At 47.1% G+C, this 16,741-nt stretch overlaps 2 protein-coding genes across 3 annotated transcripts in view; both read right to left on the bottom strand.

Annotated features, from left to right (window-relative positions):
• The window catches only part of GYS2 (glycogen synthase 2), a 184,238-nt gene that overhangs the window by 56,724 nt on the left and 110,773 nt on the right, over nt 1-16,741 (bottom strand). The window lies entirely within an intron of this gene.
• The window catches only part of IRAG2 (inositol 1,4,5-triphosphate receptor associated 2), a gene marked incomplete at its 5' end in the record, with an annotated part of 62,030 nt that overhangs the window by 14,107 nt on the left and 31,182 nt on the right, over nt 1-16,741 (bottom strand). Inside the window, 12 exons of the mRNA XM_082241242.1 lie at nt 937-1,068; nt 1,443-1,583; nt 2,551-2,578; nt 3,767-3,833; nt 4,392-4,511; nt 6,809-6,873; nt 6,957-6,994; nt 9,398-9,476; nt 10,785-10,926; nt 12,553-12,658; nt 14,659-14,730; nt 15,598-15,659. Of these exons, the coding sequence (XP_082097368.1) occupies nt 937-1,068; nt 1,443-1,583; nt 2,551-2,578; nt 3,767-3,833; nt 4,392-4,511; nt 6,809-6,873; nt 6,957-6,994; nt 9,398-9,476; nt 10,785-10,926; nt 12,553-12,658; nt 14,659-14,730; nt 15,598-15,659 (1,052 nt within the window). The remainder of the gene's footprint in view (nt 1-936; nt 1,069-1,442; nt 1,584-2,550; nt 2,579-3,766; nt 3,834-4,391; nt 4,512-6,808; nt 6,874-6,956; nt 6,995-9,397; nt 9,477-10,784; nt 10,927-12,552; nt 12,659-14,658; nt 14,731-15,597; nt 15,660-16,741) is intronic.

The following is a 16,741-nucleotide window of genomic DNA, read 5'->3' as shown; positions in this document are numbered from 1 at the left end:
TCCTGAGCAATATTGGTCTTGCCCACGGGATGGGACTGAAGCCTCACTGGGCCAGAGTGGAAGGGTGGGTGAGGGGTTAAGGAGAACCCCCTTGCACAAACAGGAGTCCTTATGCTAGCTTCAGGTTAGTTTAATCTGGCCCTTAGTGCCTTTAATCATTATCAGAGACCAGACCCTGCAAGTGTTCCTATTTTTTAGGGACAGCCCTGGATTTACTGAAGCTGTCCCAGCTTCTGATTTGATTCCAGAATGTCCCGCTTTTCCTTAGAACATTCCAGAACCTACTTTTCTTGGGGGGGGGGGAGCGCTGGTGACAGCAAATGAGTAAACCGACAGAGGATGGGACCTTTGCTCTCTGCTCAAGTCCACACAAGTTGTATGAAATAGCACAATGCAAAATAAATCTCCAGGGTAAGTTTCAGCCAAGTCGAGGTTCTACTTCAAATCCGTTTGTGGATTTTACTTAGAAATCAGGCATTCAACAGAGCTGTTCAGGATCAATACATAGCTTTTCCTTCTCGTGAGAACCACAGCAGTCTTCCTGGCACGAGAGCCTCTGCTGCGGTGCCCCTCAAGTTCCTCCCCTGCTTCCTTGCCCCAAACGCCGCAACTCCAAAACTGATCTCCCAAATGGGCCTTCCACTTCTTCTGTAACAACCGCCCTGCCCTGTCTAACCGTTCCTCCTCAGGTCTTCAAACGTCTGCAGATATAGCAAGATCACACCATCTACCCAATAAAGGAATGGCCCAATTTTAAGCTTGCGCCTTCTAACAACAGGGTTGAGGGACCTGTGCCCCTCCCCAGACATTGCTGGACTCCAGATCCCATCAGCCTCAGCTAGCTTGGCCAATGGAGAGGGATGGCAGGAGTGGGAGTCCAGCCCAGCTTTTAAAAGAAAGAGGCAACGCTTACATTTTCTGGAATGGACCACTTACTTGATGAATGGCCCCCAGCATTTCTGCCTTGCTGGCAAGCCTGGTGGCGTACTGGTTCAGCAGCTCCAAGCTCTTCTGAAGCTTTTTGACGATCTCCTGTGCCTGGTTATCTTCACTTAGAGAGGACAGGGACTGAACAGGAACAGTGTTCAAAAGGAAAAAGAGGGCATGTAAAAATTGCAGCCATTGTATAAATGAAGATTAAGCAGCAGGGTAGAATGGTCATAGCTCAGGGCATGCAGAAGGTCCCCGATTCAGGCAGGCTCCTCACACACTTTTGCAAATGGCCTTGGAGCAGAGAAACAATGGAGGGAAGTGTGTTGGTGACTTCGTAGGTACTAGCCAATCAGTACCTTTCACTGGTGTTTAAAGCTCGCTCTAGGAGGTGATAAAGCTACAATGTGGACACTCCCATTTTACCCACCCCACTCTAAAGATGTTATGTCCATCCTCGCCCTTTTAAAGCAAAGCCAAGGGAAACAATGAGCAACATAGCTCATCCTTACATCAAGTAGTTTCAAGGCGCTGGCAATCTCCTTCCTCAGGTTTCCCTCTGCTAAATCCCAGGACCTTTCTTCCAGCCTGACTCTCTTCTCCAAAGTGAAGAGGTCACATTTGAATCCCAGAGACAGCCGAAGAAATTCTCCCTGGCGAAGGGAAAAAAAGATACACGCAGCCCCAATGCAGGCAATGACATAAATCAAGTTTCCTGATAAAAAGGGATTGCCCATTAATAGCCCCCAGCAAGGGGAAATGGAAAGTGTAATGCTGGTGGTCAACAAAAGAGATTCAAAGACTCCCTCAAGGCAAATCTAAAAAAATGTAGTATAAACACTGACAACTGGGAAACACTGGCCTGCGAGTGCTCCAGTTGGAGAACAGCCTTTACCAAAGGTGACATGGCTTTTGAAGATGCTCCAACGCAGGGCAAAATGGAGAAACATGCTAAGAGGAAGGCATGCTTGGCAAATCCTCACCATGATCAACTCCTGCCCGGAAACCACTGTCCCCACTGTGAAAGGATGTGTGGATCCAGAACTGGCCTCCACAGTCACTTACAGACTCACTTTTAAAACCATGTTTATGGAAGACAATCTTACTTGGCTATGAGTGATCGCCAAAGAAGAAGATGAGGACCAGTCCTTGCAGATGGAAAGCAAGCAGATAACGGCTTCTCTTTAAAAAGAGGTGAAACTGACCAGTAATGAAGGATAAACCTAAAAGTAGAGGCGTGCTATTCACAATATCAGAAACAACTGTGTGGAATTGGAAGAGCCTATGCAGTGGACACACATTTTATGCTGACATTGAGATAATATAATAAACCAGCAACAAAAAGATCCAATGGACACAACATAGCAGGATGACAAAAACAATTCACTTGCAATTCTCAACAAATGCCAGATATCCAAACAGCTTTTAACCAGGGATGGAGAGAACTGGTAGCCCTCCTGATGTTGGATTGCAATTCCCAGGAGGACCAACCAGCAAGCGCAATGATTAAGGATGATGGGAACTGTAGTCCAAAACATATAGAATGCACCAGGTTAGGGGAGGCTGATTCTGGGCATGGGAGAGAAGGCAGAAGAACAGCAAACATTTTGAAAGGCTTACCTCCACTTCCTTCTCACTGGGAGACACACTGAAACCAGAAGAGACAAATGATTACACCACCAGACCACGTGGTTCTAGTCAGTGCTATTTTTCTAGAATAAAAGGTGCCAGAACTCACCACAAACACCTCCATTGTTCTCTTAAGAATGGCAATGGCGCCCAGCTTATAGGTGCCAGAGCTGAGTTCTGGCAAGTTCCCTGGTTATAGGGGTTTGAAGGAGTGCACTTTGAATATTTTTTCTCAGATCTGTTCGGGGGGGGGGGAAGGGGGAATCCTCCTCCAGTCCAGTGCTGCCCTCCCCGAACTCCTCAGAGATGGTGAAACCAGCTCTAAATAAGGTGCCTTTGGCACCAGAAACAAGAAGTGTTTCAAGGAAACAGAGGAGTCTCCCCAAAAACGCCAATTTTGCTACCACTGATTTTGCCACCACTGGTAAATGGGGTTAGGACAGACCATCAGAACATTAAAATAAAATATAGTAGTAGTGGGATGCGGGTGACACTGTGGGTTAAACCACAGAGCCTAGGGCTTGCTGATCAGAAGGTCGGTGGTTTGAATCCCTGTGACGGGGTGAGCTCCCATTTCTTGGTCCCAGCTCCTGCCAACCTAGCAGTTTGAAAGCACATCAAAGTGCAAGTAGATAAATAGGTACCACTCTGGCGGGAAGGTAAACGGCATTTCCATGCTCTGCTCTGGTTCGCCAGAAGTGGCTTAGTCATGCTGGCCACATGACCCGGAAGCTGTACGCCGGCTCCCTCAGCTAATAAAGCGAGATGAGCGCCACAACCCCAGAGTCATTTGCGACTGGACCTAATGGTCAGGGGTCCCTTTACCTTTACTATAGTAGTAGTAATAATTAATCATCATCATCATCATCTGCCCACCTGACCGCGTTGCCCCAGCCACTCTGGGTAACTCCCAACAAAATATTTAAAACAATAAAACATCAAACATTACAAAATTTCCCTATACAGGGTTGCCTTCAGAGATCTTCTGAAAGTCAAATACTAGCTTTCCCCTTTGACATCTAATGGGAGCCTGGTGGATCAGGCCCATGGCCCATTCAGTCCAGCATCCTCTTCTCACAGTGGCCAACCAGATGGCTTGGGAAACCTGCACAGGTTTGTTGACTGGAACTGCAAAGGCCTCCTGTGCTCCTTTACTAGCTAAGATTCTTGACAAAATGGGATGATGTCCATAGGACCTGAAACTCACTTGTCATTCTGCCTGGTTTTACACACAGCAACACTAGCCACGTCCTCAGATGAAGAAGGATCTTCTGCTGAATTGTGTGGATGGAAGAAATAATAATTAAAAACAAAAATGAAACATGCAATCAGAGCAAATCATCTCATTCAACAGGGAAGCTCAAAGCAGGAGTGGGTGTTTATTGGTCCACTGGTATATTTTCCGGGTGGGACAACAGTGCTGCATAGAGACCACCTTTGCACTGGCATGGGTCAAGATGAGTTCATCAAAATTTTACCTGAAGTGTGAAATGTAGCAAATCCTTTGTCTATGCACAACTGACTTCTGCAAAAAGGGAAGCTTTGAGGCAAAGGCAGGCATGTACAGGTGTGAACGGGTGCATTTAAAGGCTCTTTAAGATGCTGAGTTTACTCTGCAAATTTGACTAGCGTCACAAACACAAATCATTTTAGCATTAAGACAGCCTTGCATTCAAGTGCTGGCCTGGTAGCCACAGGAAAAGTGGAATGTCGTGCAGGCAAGTGAGCAGGCTGGTGGAGAAGTGTCCGGACAATCTTCTATGCCTACCACAGAAACCAGGGGACTTGCTGGAGCAGAAGGGATGGAGTCCAATAATCCAAAGGTACCATACCAGTGCTCTTGGTGGAAGTCTCCCCGTTAGCTCCTTCCTTTGCAGCAGTTTCTTCACCTGGCAGCAAAGTAACTTCACAGACTGTCTCCTCTACGGTGTGCAGTAGTGTAGGGTCCAAGTCTGCAATGGGTACGGAGAAGCGCAACGAACAATAATGTCCAATATCTCACATCTCTCAGAATTCTAAAGGTCTGCATCAGTTTCACAGCAGAGGAAAACACAAGTGGGATCATCATTAGAACGGTCCTGGTTGTGGGCAGGCCCCCAGCCCGGCTCCTCCCCACCCCCTGGCATGGGCAGAGTAACACTTTCATGCCAGGGTGGCATCACAATCACCCCAGACCTATTGGCCAATCATTTTTGAGCGGGAGGATTGTGAGGAGTTCAAACGCAGCAGCGCGATGTGGCTATGCACCTGCTTTGCGCTGCCGAACACCTGCCCACCCGCTTTGTAATTTATGTGTTCTGTGGCCTTGCTTTGGACGTTGGTTGGTTGCCTGTCTTGGGAAAGGGGCCAGGTAGGAATTCTCCCATTTGGCAAACTGGCATGGGCCACTTGGTTTTCGCCTACCTCTTAGCAATCGTCACAACTTTGTAAGGTTTAGCGGTTAGGCATTGGCTCATTGAATTGTGGGGGGGGGGAGGTCAGCCATCGCCTGCTCCTCCATTGACCAAGGGTATTCCGTTAAAGGAATCCCGGGCCTGGTTCCTGTCCGAAGTCCGCTTGAGGGGCTAGGGCCATGCCAGGCCTCTGGGAACACCGAGGAAAGCTACAGGCGGGTTCCCCCGATTTGGCTTCCTATTGGGGTGGTTTACCCTTATTGACTTCCTGCAAACCAGGCAGGAAGTATAGTCTATGCCAATACCACTCACATTTCTGTAATTCAATGAAGCTGTGGCCTAAAATTTTGCCAATAGCCTTAAATTAAATATTCTGTGTCCGTGTGAATTTATTTTAACAAGGGGCTGGGCTGGGGGCCTTGCCACGCAACCTGCTGTTAAGGGAATGCAATTCTGGAGAATCATTTCCTTCTAGTTATGGTGTCCAGTCTGCATCTAGGTTCTCCAAGATGTCAGGCAAAGGTCATTTCCAGCCCTGCTACCTTACAAAAACTCAACACACCCAGGAATTTGTGCATGCAAGGCATGTTCCCCTTGCCTCCAAGCTGTGTTACAGCAGACCTCCTAACAGTGGTGCCGTCGGGCACAAGATTTCCAACTAAGACAAGCTGTCTGGATTTGCCCACAGATTAGAAGGCTCGAGAGGCTGCCAACTGAGCTCTCCAGGCTATAAAGGACCCCCTGGATGGTTAAGCCCAGTCAAAGGCGATTATGGGGTTGCGGTGCTTATTTAGCTTTCAGGCCGAGGGAGCCAGCGTTTGTCCACAGGCAGCTTTCCTGGTCATGTGGCCAGCATAACTAAACTGCTACTGGTGCAATGGAACACCATGATGGAAGCCAGAATGCAAGGAAACGCCGTTTACCTTCCCGCCACAGTGGTACCTATTTATCTACTCGCACTGGCATGCTTTCGAACTGGTAGATTGGCAGGAGCTGGGACAGAGCAATGGGAGCTCACTCCTTTGCAGGGATTCGAACCGCCAACCTTCCAATCGGCAAGCCCATGAGGCTCAGTGGTTTAGACCACAGCTATAGGAACAGGGAGCCTGCGGTCATTCAGAGGTTGTTGGACTTTTGACTCCCACCGGCTCCAGTCAGCATAGCCAGGGATCATAGAATCATAGAGTTGGAAGAGACCACAAGGGCCATCGAGTCCAACCCCCTGCCAAGCAGGAAACACCATCAGAGCATTCCTGGCATATGGTTGTCAAGCCTCTGCTTAAAGACCTCCAAAGAAGGAGACTCCACCACACTCCTTGGCAGCTAATTCCACTGTCAAACAGCTCTTACTGTCAGGAAGTTCTTCCTAATGTTTAGGTGGAATCTTCTTTCTTGTAGTTTGGATCCATTGCTCCGTGTCCGCTTCTCTGGAGCAGCAGAAAACAACCTTTCTCCCTCCTCTATGTGACATCCTTTTATATATTTGAACATGGCTATCATATCACCCCTTAACCTCCTCTTCTCCAGGCTAAACATGCCCAGCTCCCTTAGCCGTTCCTCATAAGGCATCGTTTCCAGGCCTTTGACCATTTTGGTTGCCCTCCTCTGGACACGTTCCAGTTTGTCAGTGTCCTTCTTGAATTGTGGTGCCCAGAACTGGACACAGTACTCCAGGTGAGGTCTGACCAGAGCAGAATACAGTGGGATGTTGGGCATTGGAGCCCAGCAGTGTTTGGGTGGGCCACAGGTTCCTCATCTCCTCCATAGTATTTCCTTCCTGGCAGATGTGAAAACCTCAACCACCCACAAAAGTAATTCATGCATTTGGCAATAGCAAGATCCTGGTTGTTGCTTACCATGTGTTCCATTAGTGCATTCTGAAGTGGAGGAAGAAATCGCCTGGGGTGGACTTTGTTCACTGCTAAAAGAACAAGGGCCTAATTTGAGTGCATGGTTCAACATCAGAATGGAAGTGGGCTATGAAATGCATGCACACATTCTCACCTAGATGGGACATCTGTCAATGGTCCAGTATCACTCTCCTGGGATGGGTGGGGAGAGATAAAGAGATGAAAACTGTTAGGAGCTCGTCCTACACTCGAGTAGGACCCTGGCAGAGACTCATGCCCGACTGACATGTTCTCTCCCTCCTGGTCTTTCGTTCAGGAGCTTCAAAAGCTTTCTTCAGCCCAAACATCACAGCGACCGACGCCAACAGACATCAGCACACTTAGGGATCTGCAGAGTTTGCGCAGCTTGCATAACAGACCTCAGCAACTCAGCATTTTGGCTAATCTATTTTATTTACATATAAACACACACGGAGTACTGCAACATGGCTCCCTTTCTCTCTAGCATCAGACAGCAAAGAGAAAAAACAAAGGACAATAGTCCCACTTCACGGAACACAGTAACACAAACATCCTATCTCTGTCACTTCCCACTCTGTGGAGTCAAAACATACACCATCATGTGATAGACAAAAATCCCATGACTGCAATCATGGAGCAGGAATTCTAACATATATGTTTAGCATATACTGTATTTTTTGCTCTATAAGACGCACTTTTTCCCCTCCAAAAATTAAGGGGAAATGTGTGTGCGTCTTATGGAGCAAATGCAGGCTCCATGGCTTCAGCAATAGCAATGCGAAGCCTCTGAAGCACAGTGGGAGCACTCCCACCGCGCTCCGGAGGTTTCGCGTTGCTTTTGCTGAAGCCAGGAGAACAAGACTCTCCTGGCTTCAGGGATAGCCGCCTGAAGCCTCCGGAGTGCAGCAGGAACTCCCTCTGTGCTCCGGAGGGTTCGCGCTGGTTTCGCTGAAGCCAGGAGAGCAAGAGGGATCGGTGTGCTCTCTTGCTCTCCTGGCTTTGCTTCACTGGAGAGGCACAGCGCAGCTTTCCCTCTCTGCGCAGCGCCCCTTCAGTGAACTGGGAGGAGAAATGGAAGGGGCTCTGTTTCTCCTACCGCTTCACTGAAGGGGTGCTGCGCAGAGAGGGAGAGATTCCCCCCCCCTTGTTCTCCCTCTCTAAAACAAGGTGCGTCCTATGGTCGGGTGCATCCTATAGAGCGAAAAATACGGTATACTCAAAGCAGGAAGAGGACACTCCCCAGCCATTAACACCACGCTGCCTGGATGAAATCCCAGAAGTATTTCACAAGAAGGCCACCTGGTTGAGTATTAGAGAGAGATGTCTAGCTGGATAAGCGTATGGACATGCAAATCTTTAGCTATTACACGATCTGGATTTGCATTCTCTTTGCTTTGGCAGAAAGCATGCTGGTTTGTTCCCAGCCATTGCAGCAGCAGCTGTTTCCTACAGCTGCAAGAAAAGGCTACAAAAATAAACCGCAGACCTCTTCAGCTCACCATCCAGTTACCTCGAGTAACCATGAGAGCCCCAGGAAAGCCATTAAAGGCAAACAAACATGAAGACCCTCAGCTTTTCCCTTCTGAACTTGATGGGTTGTGTTTGGCATTTTAAAAATCCAATCCCAGACCTTCACTATTTATTTTGGATGTGTTTATGGGCTCCTCCCCTTCCCTATAGGGGGCAGTTCCCCCACTGGCCCCAGCTAGATTGAGTCGTAAATTGATACGAGGTTCGGGCCAAGAGAATTCAAGGGGCAACTTATTATTTAGTTTGATAGCGTTTGTATAACTTTGGGCTCATCCAGACTCCTGCTTGCCCACTGTTTTCCCAGGGAAAACCCACTCTTTCTTCCCATTATGTTTTATTAAGTTTAACATTTTTAACACATGCAATCAAAACCCAATTTCGTCTTTTCTCTCATTTTTATCATTTCATTGCAATTGTTTCTCCTTTCCTGCCGCACCTTACCTTCTTTTTATTACACCATAACCACAACATTATAATCGAATTACTTCTGCTGCTCATAGCTCAGATGCTGCTCATAGCCCTTCATCGGAGGATCGAAGGTCCGGTTTGCAAGTTTAACCCCTGCGGAGCTACGATTCCTAGCACCCTGCCAAAACTACAGTTCCCAGGACTCTTTGGAGGGTGGATGTGCTTTAAATGCATTGTGCATACACAACCTTAAAGGGGTTAGGATTTTTAATCCTCACCCCTTTGAAAAAAAAGCCCATCGCATTGCACTTAATGTGGATCTGGTATTTCCTTAGCTCATGACCTGAATGAAAGTTAAGCACATCTTTCAACAGTGCATTGTCTTGCAGAACTGTTCCCAGAAGAACCAGGATACAGGTATTTCAGAGTTTAATATGAACCCACAAAGCTTCTCTACCATGGGGGGTGGGGAATAAACCTCTTGTGGAACCATTCTGCCACAGCACCCCCCCTCCCCAAGCTCTCTTCCCACATGACAAACTATAGCCCCCACCCACTGGATTTAAACTATCCAGTTTTCTCCCAGAGAAACTGTGCTGTCATCAAAACTGATGGAAAACTTGATGGAAGACTAACCTTGGTAGAGTCTGCATCCATCCTTCTGGCTAAGGCAAGGTCTGCATCGGTCTGGTTACCAACAGACTGGGCATCGCACCTGACGGCAGAAAGCTTCATTTGCATGAGGCAGCCAAAGCACTGCGCTTCACCATCGTTACCCCTCAAGCAAGCTGCACAGGGGATATTTTTATCTACAGCATTTACATAGGTGAACAGGCCGACTGCCTGTGAAGCAGAAAGAGTGTTGAGGAAGTGGCTGTAGGCCAGAGAGGAAAACAAGCCAGACTTAGGCAGACATCTACTTGTTCTGGGTGTTATAGTCAGTGGTATAGTTCAGGTAGAATCAACAGAATTGTAGAGTTGGAAGGGACCCACAAAGGTGATCTAGTCCAACCCCCTGCAACGCAGGAATCTTTTGCCCAACGTGGGGCTTGAACCCACAACCCTGAGATTAACAATCGAATGCTCTACCAACTGAGCTCTCGGAAATTTAAGACTCTGGATTTAATGGCCTTAAGGGCCTCCCACCCCCACATCTTTATATGGCAATGTGAATTATTATTTCACTAGCTTACAAATGTGGTATGCCAACTCTCAGGGGTGGCTGGTGCCCATCGGGATTGGGGGGGGGGGAGGCAGGGAGAACAACAACTGGATGGATCCAGAGCAAATGAGAGGTAGGTAAATGTAAAGGGACCCCTGACCATTAGGTCCAGTTGTGGCCGACTCCGGGGTTGCGGCGCTCATCTCGCTTTATTGGCCGAGGGAGCCCGCGTACAGCTTCCGGGTCATGTGGCCAGCATGACTAAGCCGCTTCTGGCGAACCAGAGCAGCGCACGGAAATGCCGTTTACCTTCCCGCCGGAGCGGTACCTATTTATCTACTTGCACTTTTGACGTGCTTTCGAACTGCTAGGTGGGCAGGAGCTGGGACCGAGCAACAGGAGCTCACCCCATCAAGAGATTCAAACCGCCAACCTTTTGATCAGCAAATCCTAGTCTCTGTGGTTTAACCCACAGCACCACCCGCATCCCATAAATGAGAGGTAGGGTCAACTAAATCTAGGTTTGTCTCCATCCTTCTCCTCTTGCTGAGTTCTGCAACTGCAACACTGAGACTTAGGGAGGAGGAAGATGAGAGGCCATGCCAACCCCTGGACTGGTCCCCCAAAAAGCGGGCAGGTTGGGATAGGCTGATGGCAGACTGAAGTTTTTGGACCCCGCCCCCCAATGCCTGCTCTGCTCATTATACTTGATGAACCTTTGGGCTTTTCAATCCTTGCCCTGGTTATTCCCTGGCCAATGGCAAGAGTGAGACATTGGAGGCACTTCCATCCAAGATGGCAGCTTCATTCAGAGAAGTGCCCATGGAGCCTATATTTTTAAAACTTGACCACTGGTCTTACTTGTGCCCCTCCAGATTCACATCGAAGATGGAGCCATTTCTTAGATGTTTCTGTCCAGAAGTAGACAGGGTTCTCGTATTTTCAAAGGCCCTGGACACAGAGCTCCTCTGGATCAGCTGGAGAGGGTCAAGGGCCAAGGCATCTGTCAAAAGCATACATAGAAACATAAAAGGGTTTCGAGGTTGTATAATCCAATTTGTTGCTTCGTGCAGGAAACTTGCAACAGCTTCTCTAACAAGATGACCATCCCAGCCTCTGATTAACAACCTCCACCAACGAAGAGGTCACCACCTTCTGAGTAGATTTAAAGGACATGGCTTTCCGCAAAGGAATCCTGGGAACTATAGTGTATCCCCCCCCCCACAGAGCTACAAATCACAGCACCCATAACAACCTACAGTTTCTAAGGTTCCATGGGTGTCAACATGGGTGTCAATTGTGCCTCAAATGTATGGGATGAGCCACAAGTCGTAACCTTGCTTTCTCAGAATCCCACAGAACAAGGCTAACTAACTGGCAATTTTCAGAGGCTTCTCAAAACATGTGGGGCTGAACTAGCTAGCTGGCCATGAGAATTTCACTGAAGGCTAGACTACATATTGGGGTGTGGGTGGGTAGGGATTTTCAGCCAGAAAACTGGGTGGGCCCCCCAATCTGGACTGGGGACACATTCCAAAACAGGGTCCTTAATGTATCCTATTTTCATCAACATAGGTCTGGGTGGTGCATGCTTTTTTTCATTTTGTTTTGAAGGGGGAGTGGGGCATGTTTATCCTAAAGCCACATCCGAGCTAAGGAGGAGGTGGGGTTGCGGGCTCACGTCCCTCCCCACGCTCGCGGGGGCTGGCTGCAGCCCCTGCGATACCAGGGAATCCTCGGACGCGTCATTCTCGGGCCAGCCAATCAGCTGGGCCGGGGAGCATGGCCTCACTGCATTTAGGTCTGGCGCAGCCGAGGGTCTCTCTCTTTCCCACACCGCAGCCAGCCAGGTTTTTTCCCTTTCCTCCCACCCGTTAGGTTAGGCTCTCTGACGTTGCTATGGACTTCGGTTGGTCGCCGTCAAGGGGCCTGGTAGGAATTTTTCCATTTGGCAGATTGGCTCCAGCCACTTGGTTTTCACCTACCTCGTAGCAAACCGTCACAACTCCTTGGTATTGGCGGCTAGGCATTGGTAGTAGTATTGTTCTATTGTTATGCAGATGAAGGGGGGAAGGAAGCGCCATCACCTTCCCCCAATCATAAGGGTAGTCTGGTAAACGATTCCGGGGGGCATGGCCTTGTTCTAAGCCTATGGAGATGTGGGACCACAGCACGCCCCCAAGCGGTAGCTTCGGGGGGAGCTCCTAGTTGACGTGCCTCAGCAGGACTCCCCCTACTGGTGGTTAACCCTTACCGGTCTTCAAGTAAGCGGGCTGAAGCCAATTAGTTGTTAGGGCCAATGCCTAAGCCAATACCGCTCAATTCCTGTAATCAATAAAGTTGTGGCCTAATTTGACCCATTAACTCGAATTCTTGTGTCTTGTGTCTTTATTTCTGAGAGAGGAGGCGGGAACTCGCCATGCAAAAATTAGTTCAGTCCTCACTGCTGAGCACAGTGCAACCAGTTTCCAGTCTTCCTTGTCACCTGAAAGGATGCTCTCAAAAGAAAGGACTTTAGGTACTCATGGCTAAGAAAGGGCTTTATTTTGTGTTGGGTATGGAAAGCCTGCACTTTCCCCTGCTGAACTGCATCATTCAAAGAAAAAAGGGGAGATATTTTCAATCTTACCTAGTAGTGAAGAATATTGCAAGCACCGGCGCCTCGAAGCGTGTGACCAGGACAAGTCAAACAGCAGATTCTCTTGGTACCCGAATCCTTTGTAGCAGCAGTTTTTCTAAGTGAAGAAGGAAAAAGTTAAGGCATAAGCCTTCTTTCTCCCACTGCCCCGCCCCAAAACCCGGAACTTGCCATGCGATTAGCTGATGGAGCTTTTGTCAATAGAGAGCAATCTAGCACTTGGCACATGGGTTAGAAGAACAATTTTGTAGTCATCTCCACCCACCTTTTAAAAAACGGAGCATTAGCTCAAAGACATCCCCATTGTTAGAGGAGGATAAGATAACTTTGCCATTTCCTTCACGGGAATGGGGATGGTTTTGTTAAGGAAGCCCTAGAAATCTTGAAGCATTGAGTTCTAAGATTTTTGGCTCACCCACATTCATTAGCCTTCATTCTTTCTAGACTCAGGTTCATGTTTTTCCGATCTGTAGCCAAGCAGGTTTATTAATTAATTATTATTATTATTATTATTTCCTTTTGCCATGCTGCTTCCCCCATGAAAGCCCACTCTCTAATACAAGAAAACCCAAATTTCCATTTGATCTGATTAGCACAAAAGAGCTGGTTTTCCTGGTGAAAGTGATAAGGCAAAGGTGGGGGGGGACACCACTCAGACACAGACCAGGAAAGTGTGGACCCAGAAAATGTGTGGGGAAAGGTATGTGTAAATGAGTCCTTAGTTTAGGTTCTGTTGTTGTTGTTGTTGTTGTTGTTGTTGTTGTTGTTGTTGTTGTTGTTAATTGACATACCACCCCTTCACCTGTTGATCTTAGGGCAGTTCATAACATAAATATACAACATAAAAAACACAAAATACATAATAAGGATTAGGACAAACACAAACCAATACACCCCACAACACATTTCAAAAGGCACCAGATGTCAATTAGCCAAAGACCTGGTTGAAGAGGAATGTTTTCGCCTGGTGCTGAAAGGCGTATAATGAAGGTGCCAGCCAAAACTCTCTGTTTTAAGAGCTCAGTTTAAAAGTAGAGCACCAGTTAGGATCTTCTCAATGGGGGGGAAGGCATTTTGCAGAGTACCGTATTTTTCGCTCTATAAGATGCACCAGACCGTAAGACGCACCTAATTTTTGGAGGAGGAAAACAAGAAAAAAAATATTCTGAATCCCAGAAGCCAGAACAACAAGAGGGATCGCCGCGCAGCGAAAGCAGCAATCCCTCTTGCTGTTCTGGCTTCTGGGATAGCTGTGCAGCCTGCATTTGCTCCATAAGACGCACACACATTTCCCTTTACTTTTCAGGAGGGAAAAAGTGAGTCTTATAGAACAAAAAATACGGTATATCACTACATTGTGCTGTATAGAACTTTATTCTAAATTCCTTCTCAACTAATTGTGGGAAAAATAACTCACTAAAAGGCACTAGTGTGGAACTAGCCCTGGATTCACCAATAGTGAATGTTTAGCAGGTGATATTGTGAAGCTTAGCAGCTGATCACATTGCAGTGTTTAGCTGGTGAGTTATTGCAATGCTGAGTTATCATGATGCTTAGCTGGTGAGTTATTGCAATGTTGAAAACCAGGTATCACCTAGCACATTGTGATTTGCGATATATTGCCAGCTCAACTATGATGAAACAATTATCACAATGTGAACTTGAAACCGGTTTTGGACGATATAAAGTGGTACCTCGGTTGTCAAACATAATCTGTTCCGGAAGACCGTTCGACATCTGAAACATTCAACAACCGAGGTGCAAAGGGCGGTCGGGAAAGCCAATGGAAAAGAAAGAAAAACAGGCAGTGGAAGCCGTTTGACTTCTGAGGCGCGTTCAAAAATGGAGGCAATTACTTTTGAGTTTTTGCCGTTCAGGTTCCAAAACGTTCGGCTTCTGAGATGCTCGAAAACTGAGGTACCACTGTATTGATATATCGCCCAGCTCATGTAGCTAAACGTTCATGAATTGCATCATCTCTGCTGTGGGGTTTTCTAAGGGTGAAAAGTTGCACTTCAAATAAGAGGAAGCTACTTTTTCCTGTTCCACTTCTCGTACACCATGCACGTTAAAGAGCCAGGAGCTGCCAGGTCTTACCTTCTGCCCTGTTCTTATCTCTTTGTTTACATTTGGGCTGGACGAAGGACTCTCATCATCACAAGCACAGCTCTGTTTTAATTCAAAGAATTTTCAGCTGGGTGTTAGTATCCTGGGTCAAGTGGTCCTGACATCACACGCGAGATCATTTTGGAGGTGGGGCTTATGTTCTATCTGACAATACACTACTAGAGGTGACACGTCAATGCTTGGAGCAAGAGAGGAAGGGGGAATGCCAAATCCTACTGGGGAGCTGCCCTAGCTCAATGGCAGAGAATCTGTTTTGTATGCAGAAGGTCCTGGGTTCAAACCCTGGCATCTCCAGGTAAAGCTGGAAGAGACTTCTGGGAAAGACTAGAGGGACAAACCATCCGATTAAGTGCAGGGCAACTTCCTACACTACAGCAAGCAAACAGAATGTCTTGGAAGGAAGCTTGCAGTGCAGAACACTGTAAAACTGGGATGGGTAAGTTAGCCAGCGAGGGATGCGGGTGGCGCTGTGGGTTAAACCACAGAGCCTAGGACTTGCTGATCAGAAGGTCAGCGGTTTGAATCCCCGCAGCGGGGTGAGCTCCCGTTGCTCGGTCCCTGATCCTGCCAACCTAGGAGTTCAAAAGCACTTCAAAGTGCAAGTAGATAAATAGGTACCACTCCAGCAGGAAGGTAAATGGCATTTCCGTGTGCTGCTCTGGTTCGCCAGAAGCGGCTTAGTCATGCTGGCCACATGACCCGGGAAGCTGTACGCCGGCTCCCTCAGCCAATAAAGTGAGATGAGCGGTGCAACCCCAGAGTTGGCCATGACTGGACCTAATGGCCAAGAGTCCCTTTATCTTTACCTTTAAGGTAGCCAGCAAACCCCAGATGTCACAATTCTGCTTGGGTTCACTAATTTTGCAATAATAATAATAATAATAATAATAATAATAATAATAATAATACCTGACAAAGAACTCCACACAACAGTCCTTCAAAATGCTTCTGCCTGAGCGCGTCAAGGGCAGCTAAGAAGCAAGACATTGTAAGGATTGATCAGAAGCTATCCAAATTATACAAGAGTTTGTCTTCTTTATCCAAAATAAAAGCAGTCCACCAATATGCGTACAAAAATGGTGGGATAACCAGCCACATATAACCAACATTCTTAAGTCTAATTAATGCATGAAGGGGTTAATACCATAGAGTAAGCTGTGCTGTCAGGCTTAGTCATGTCACTTCCCTTACCTTGGGAGGAAATAGGTCAGGCATCCCCAACTTGCGGCCCTCCAGATATTTTGGCCTACAACTCCCATGATCCCTAGCAAACATGACCAGTGGTCAGGGATGATGGGAATTGTAGTCCAAAACATCTGGAGGGCTGAAGGTTGGGGATGCCTGAAATAGGTAATCAAGCCTATTGTTCCCTGTGCAGACTACCTTAGAAGCTTAGCATGTGAAGAGGTCTGAGCTGGTTGCTCCAGCTTAGCTCTCACCAGTCAATCTTGACTTCCTATACCAATAAACTAGGAACTTTGTAAGTAAGTTATGTTTTACTGCCTGTGCAACTTATCAGACTGATGTATGCAAAAGCATATGAATCCGACCTTTGAAGAGTTTGTAAGTAAACCAATTTTTAATTTACCAAACAAGTAGTCTTTTCCTATGTTGTGCGGAGAGGGAAATTTTGGAACTCCCTTGGAGAGGCATATTTTAAAGGCCTAACAATCTATATTTCCACACTTTACTTCGCTACGTATTTTGTGACTTTAAATCTCTGTCGGGATTCTCTCATCAAAGAGTACTTGCCCCAAAGTTGGACCTTGGTATTCAGAAATTCATATACATATATAGCACCTACAATAACAGCAATTCCTAAAGAAACTGAGGCAAAGCCACAACAGACCTTGGGACCACTTTCACGTAAAAACATAAGGACAGGCAAATGTTGATTTCTGAGCGAGATTCAGAATAGACACCAATGATATGCCTCTATTAACATTATTAATAGAGGAACTCTGCACCAACTTCTCCTAGGAGGCAGGAGGAAAAGTTGTTTGAAGCACAAAAATACACTTGGACAGTATCTAAAGCGATAGATCAAAAAAAC

Source organism: Podarcis vaucheri (assembly GCF_965113315.1).
Source record: "Podarcis vaucheri genome assembly, chromosome: 10".
Classification (NCBI taxonomy): domain Eukaryota; kingdom Metazoa; phylum Chordata; class Lepidosauria; order Squamata; family Lacertidae; genus Podarcis; species Podarcis vaucheri.
The sequence above is the reverse complement of the archived record's forward strand: the minus strand, read 5'-3'. Positions and strand labels throughout refer to the sequence as shown.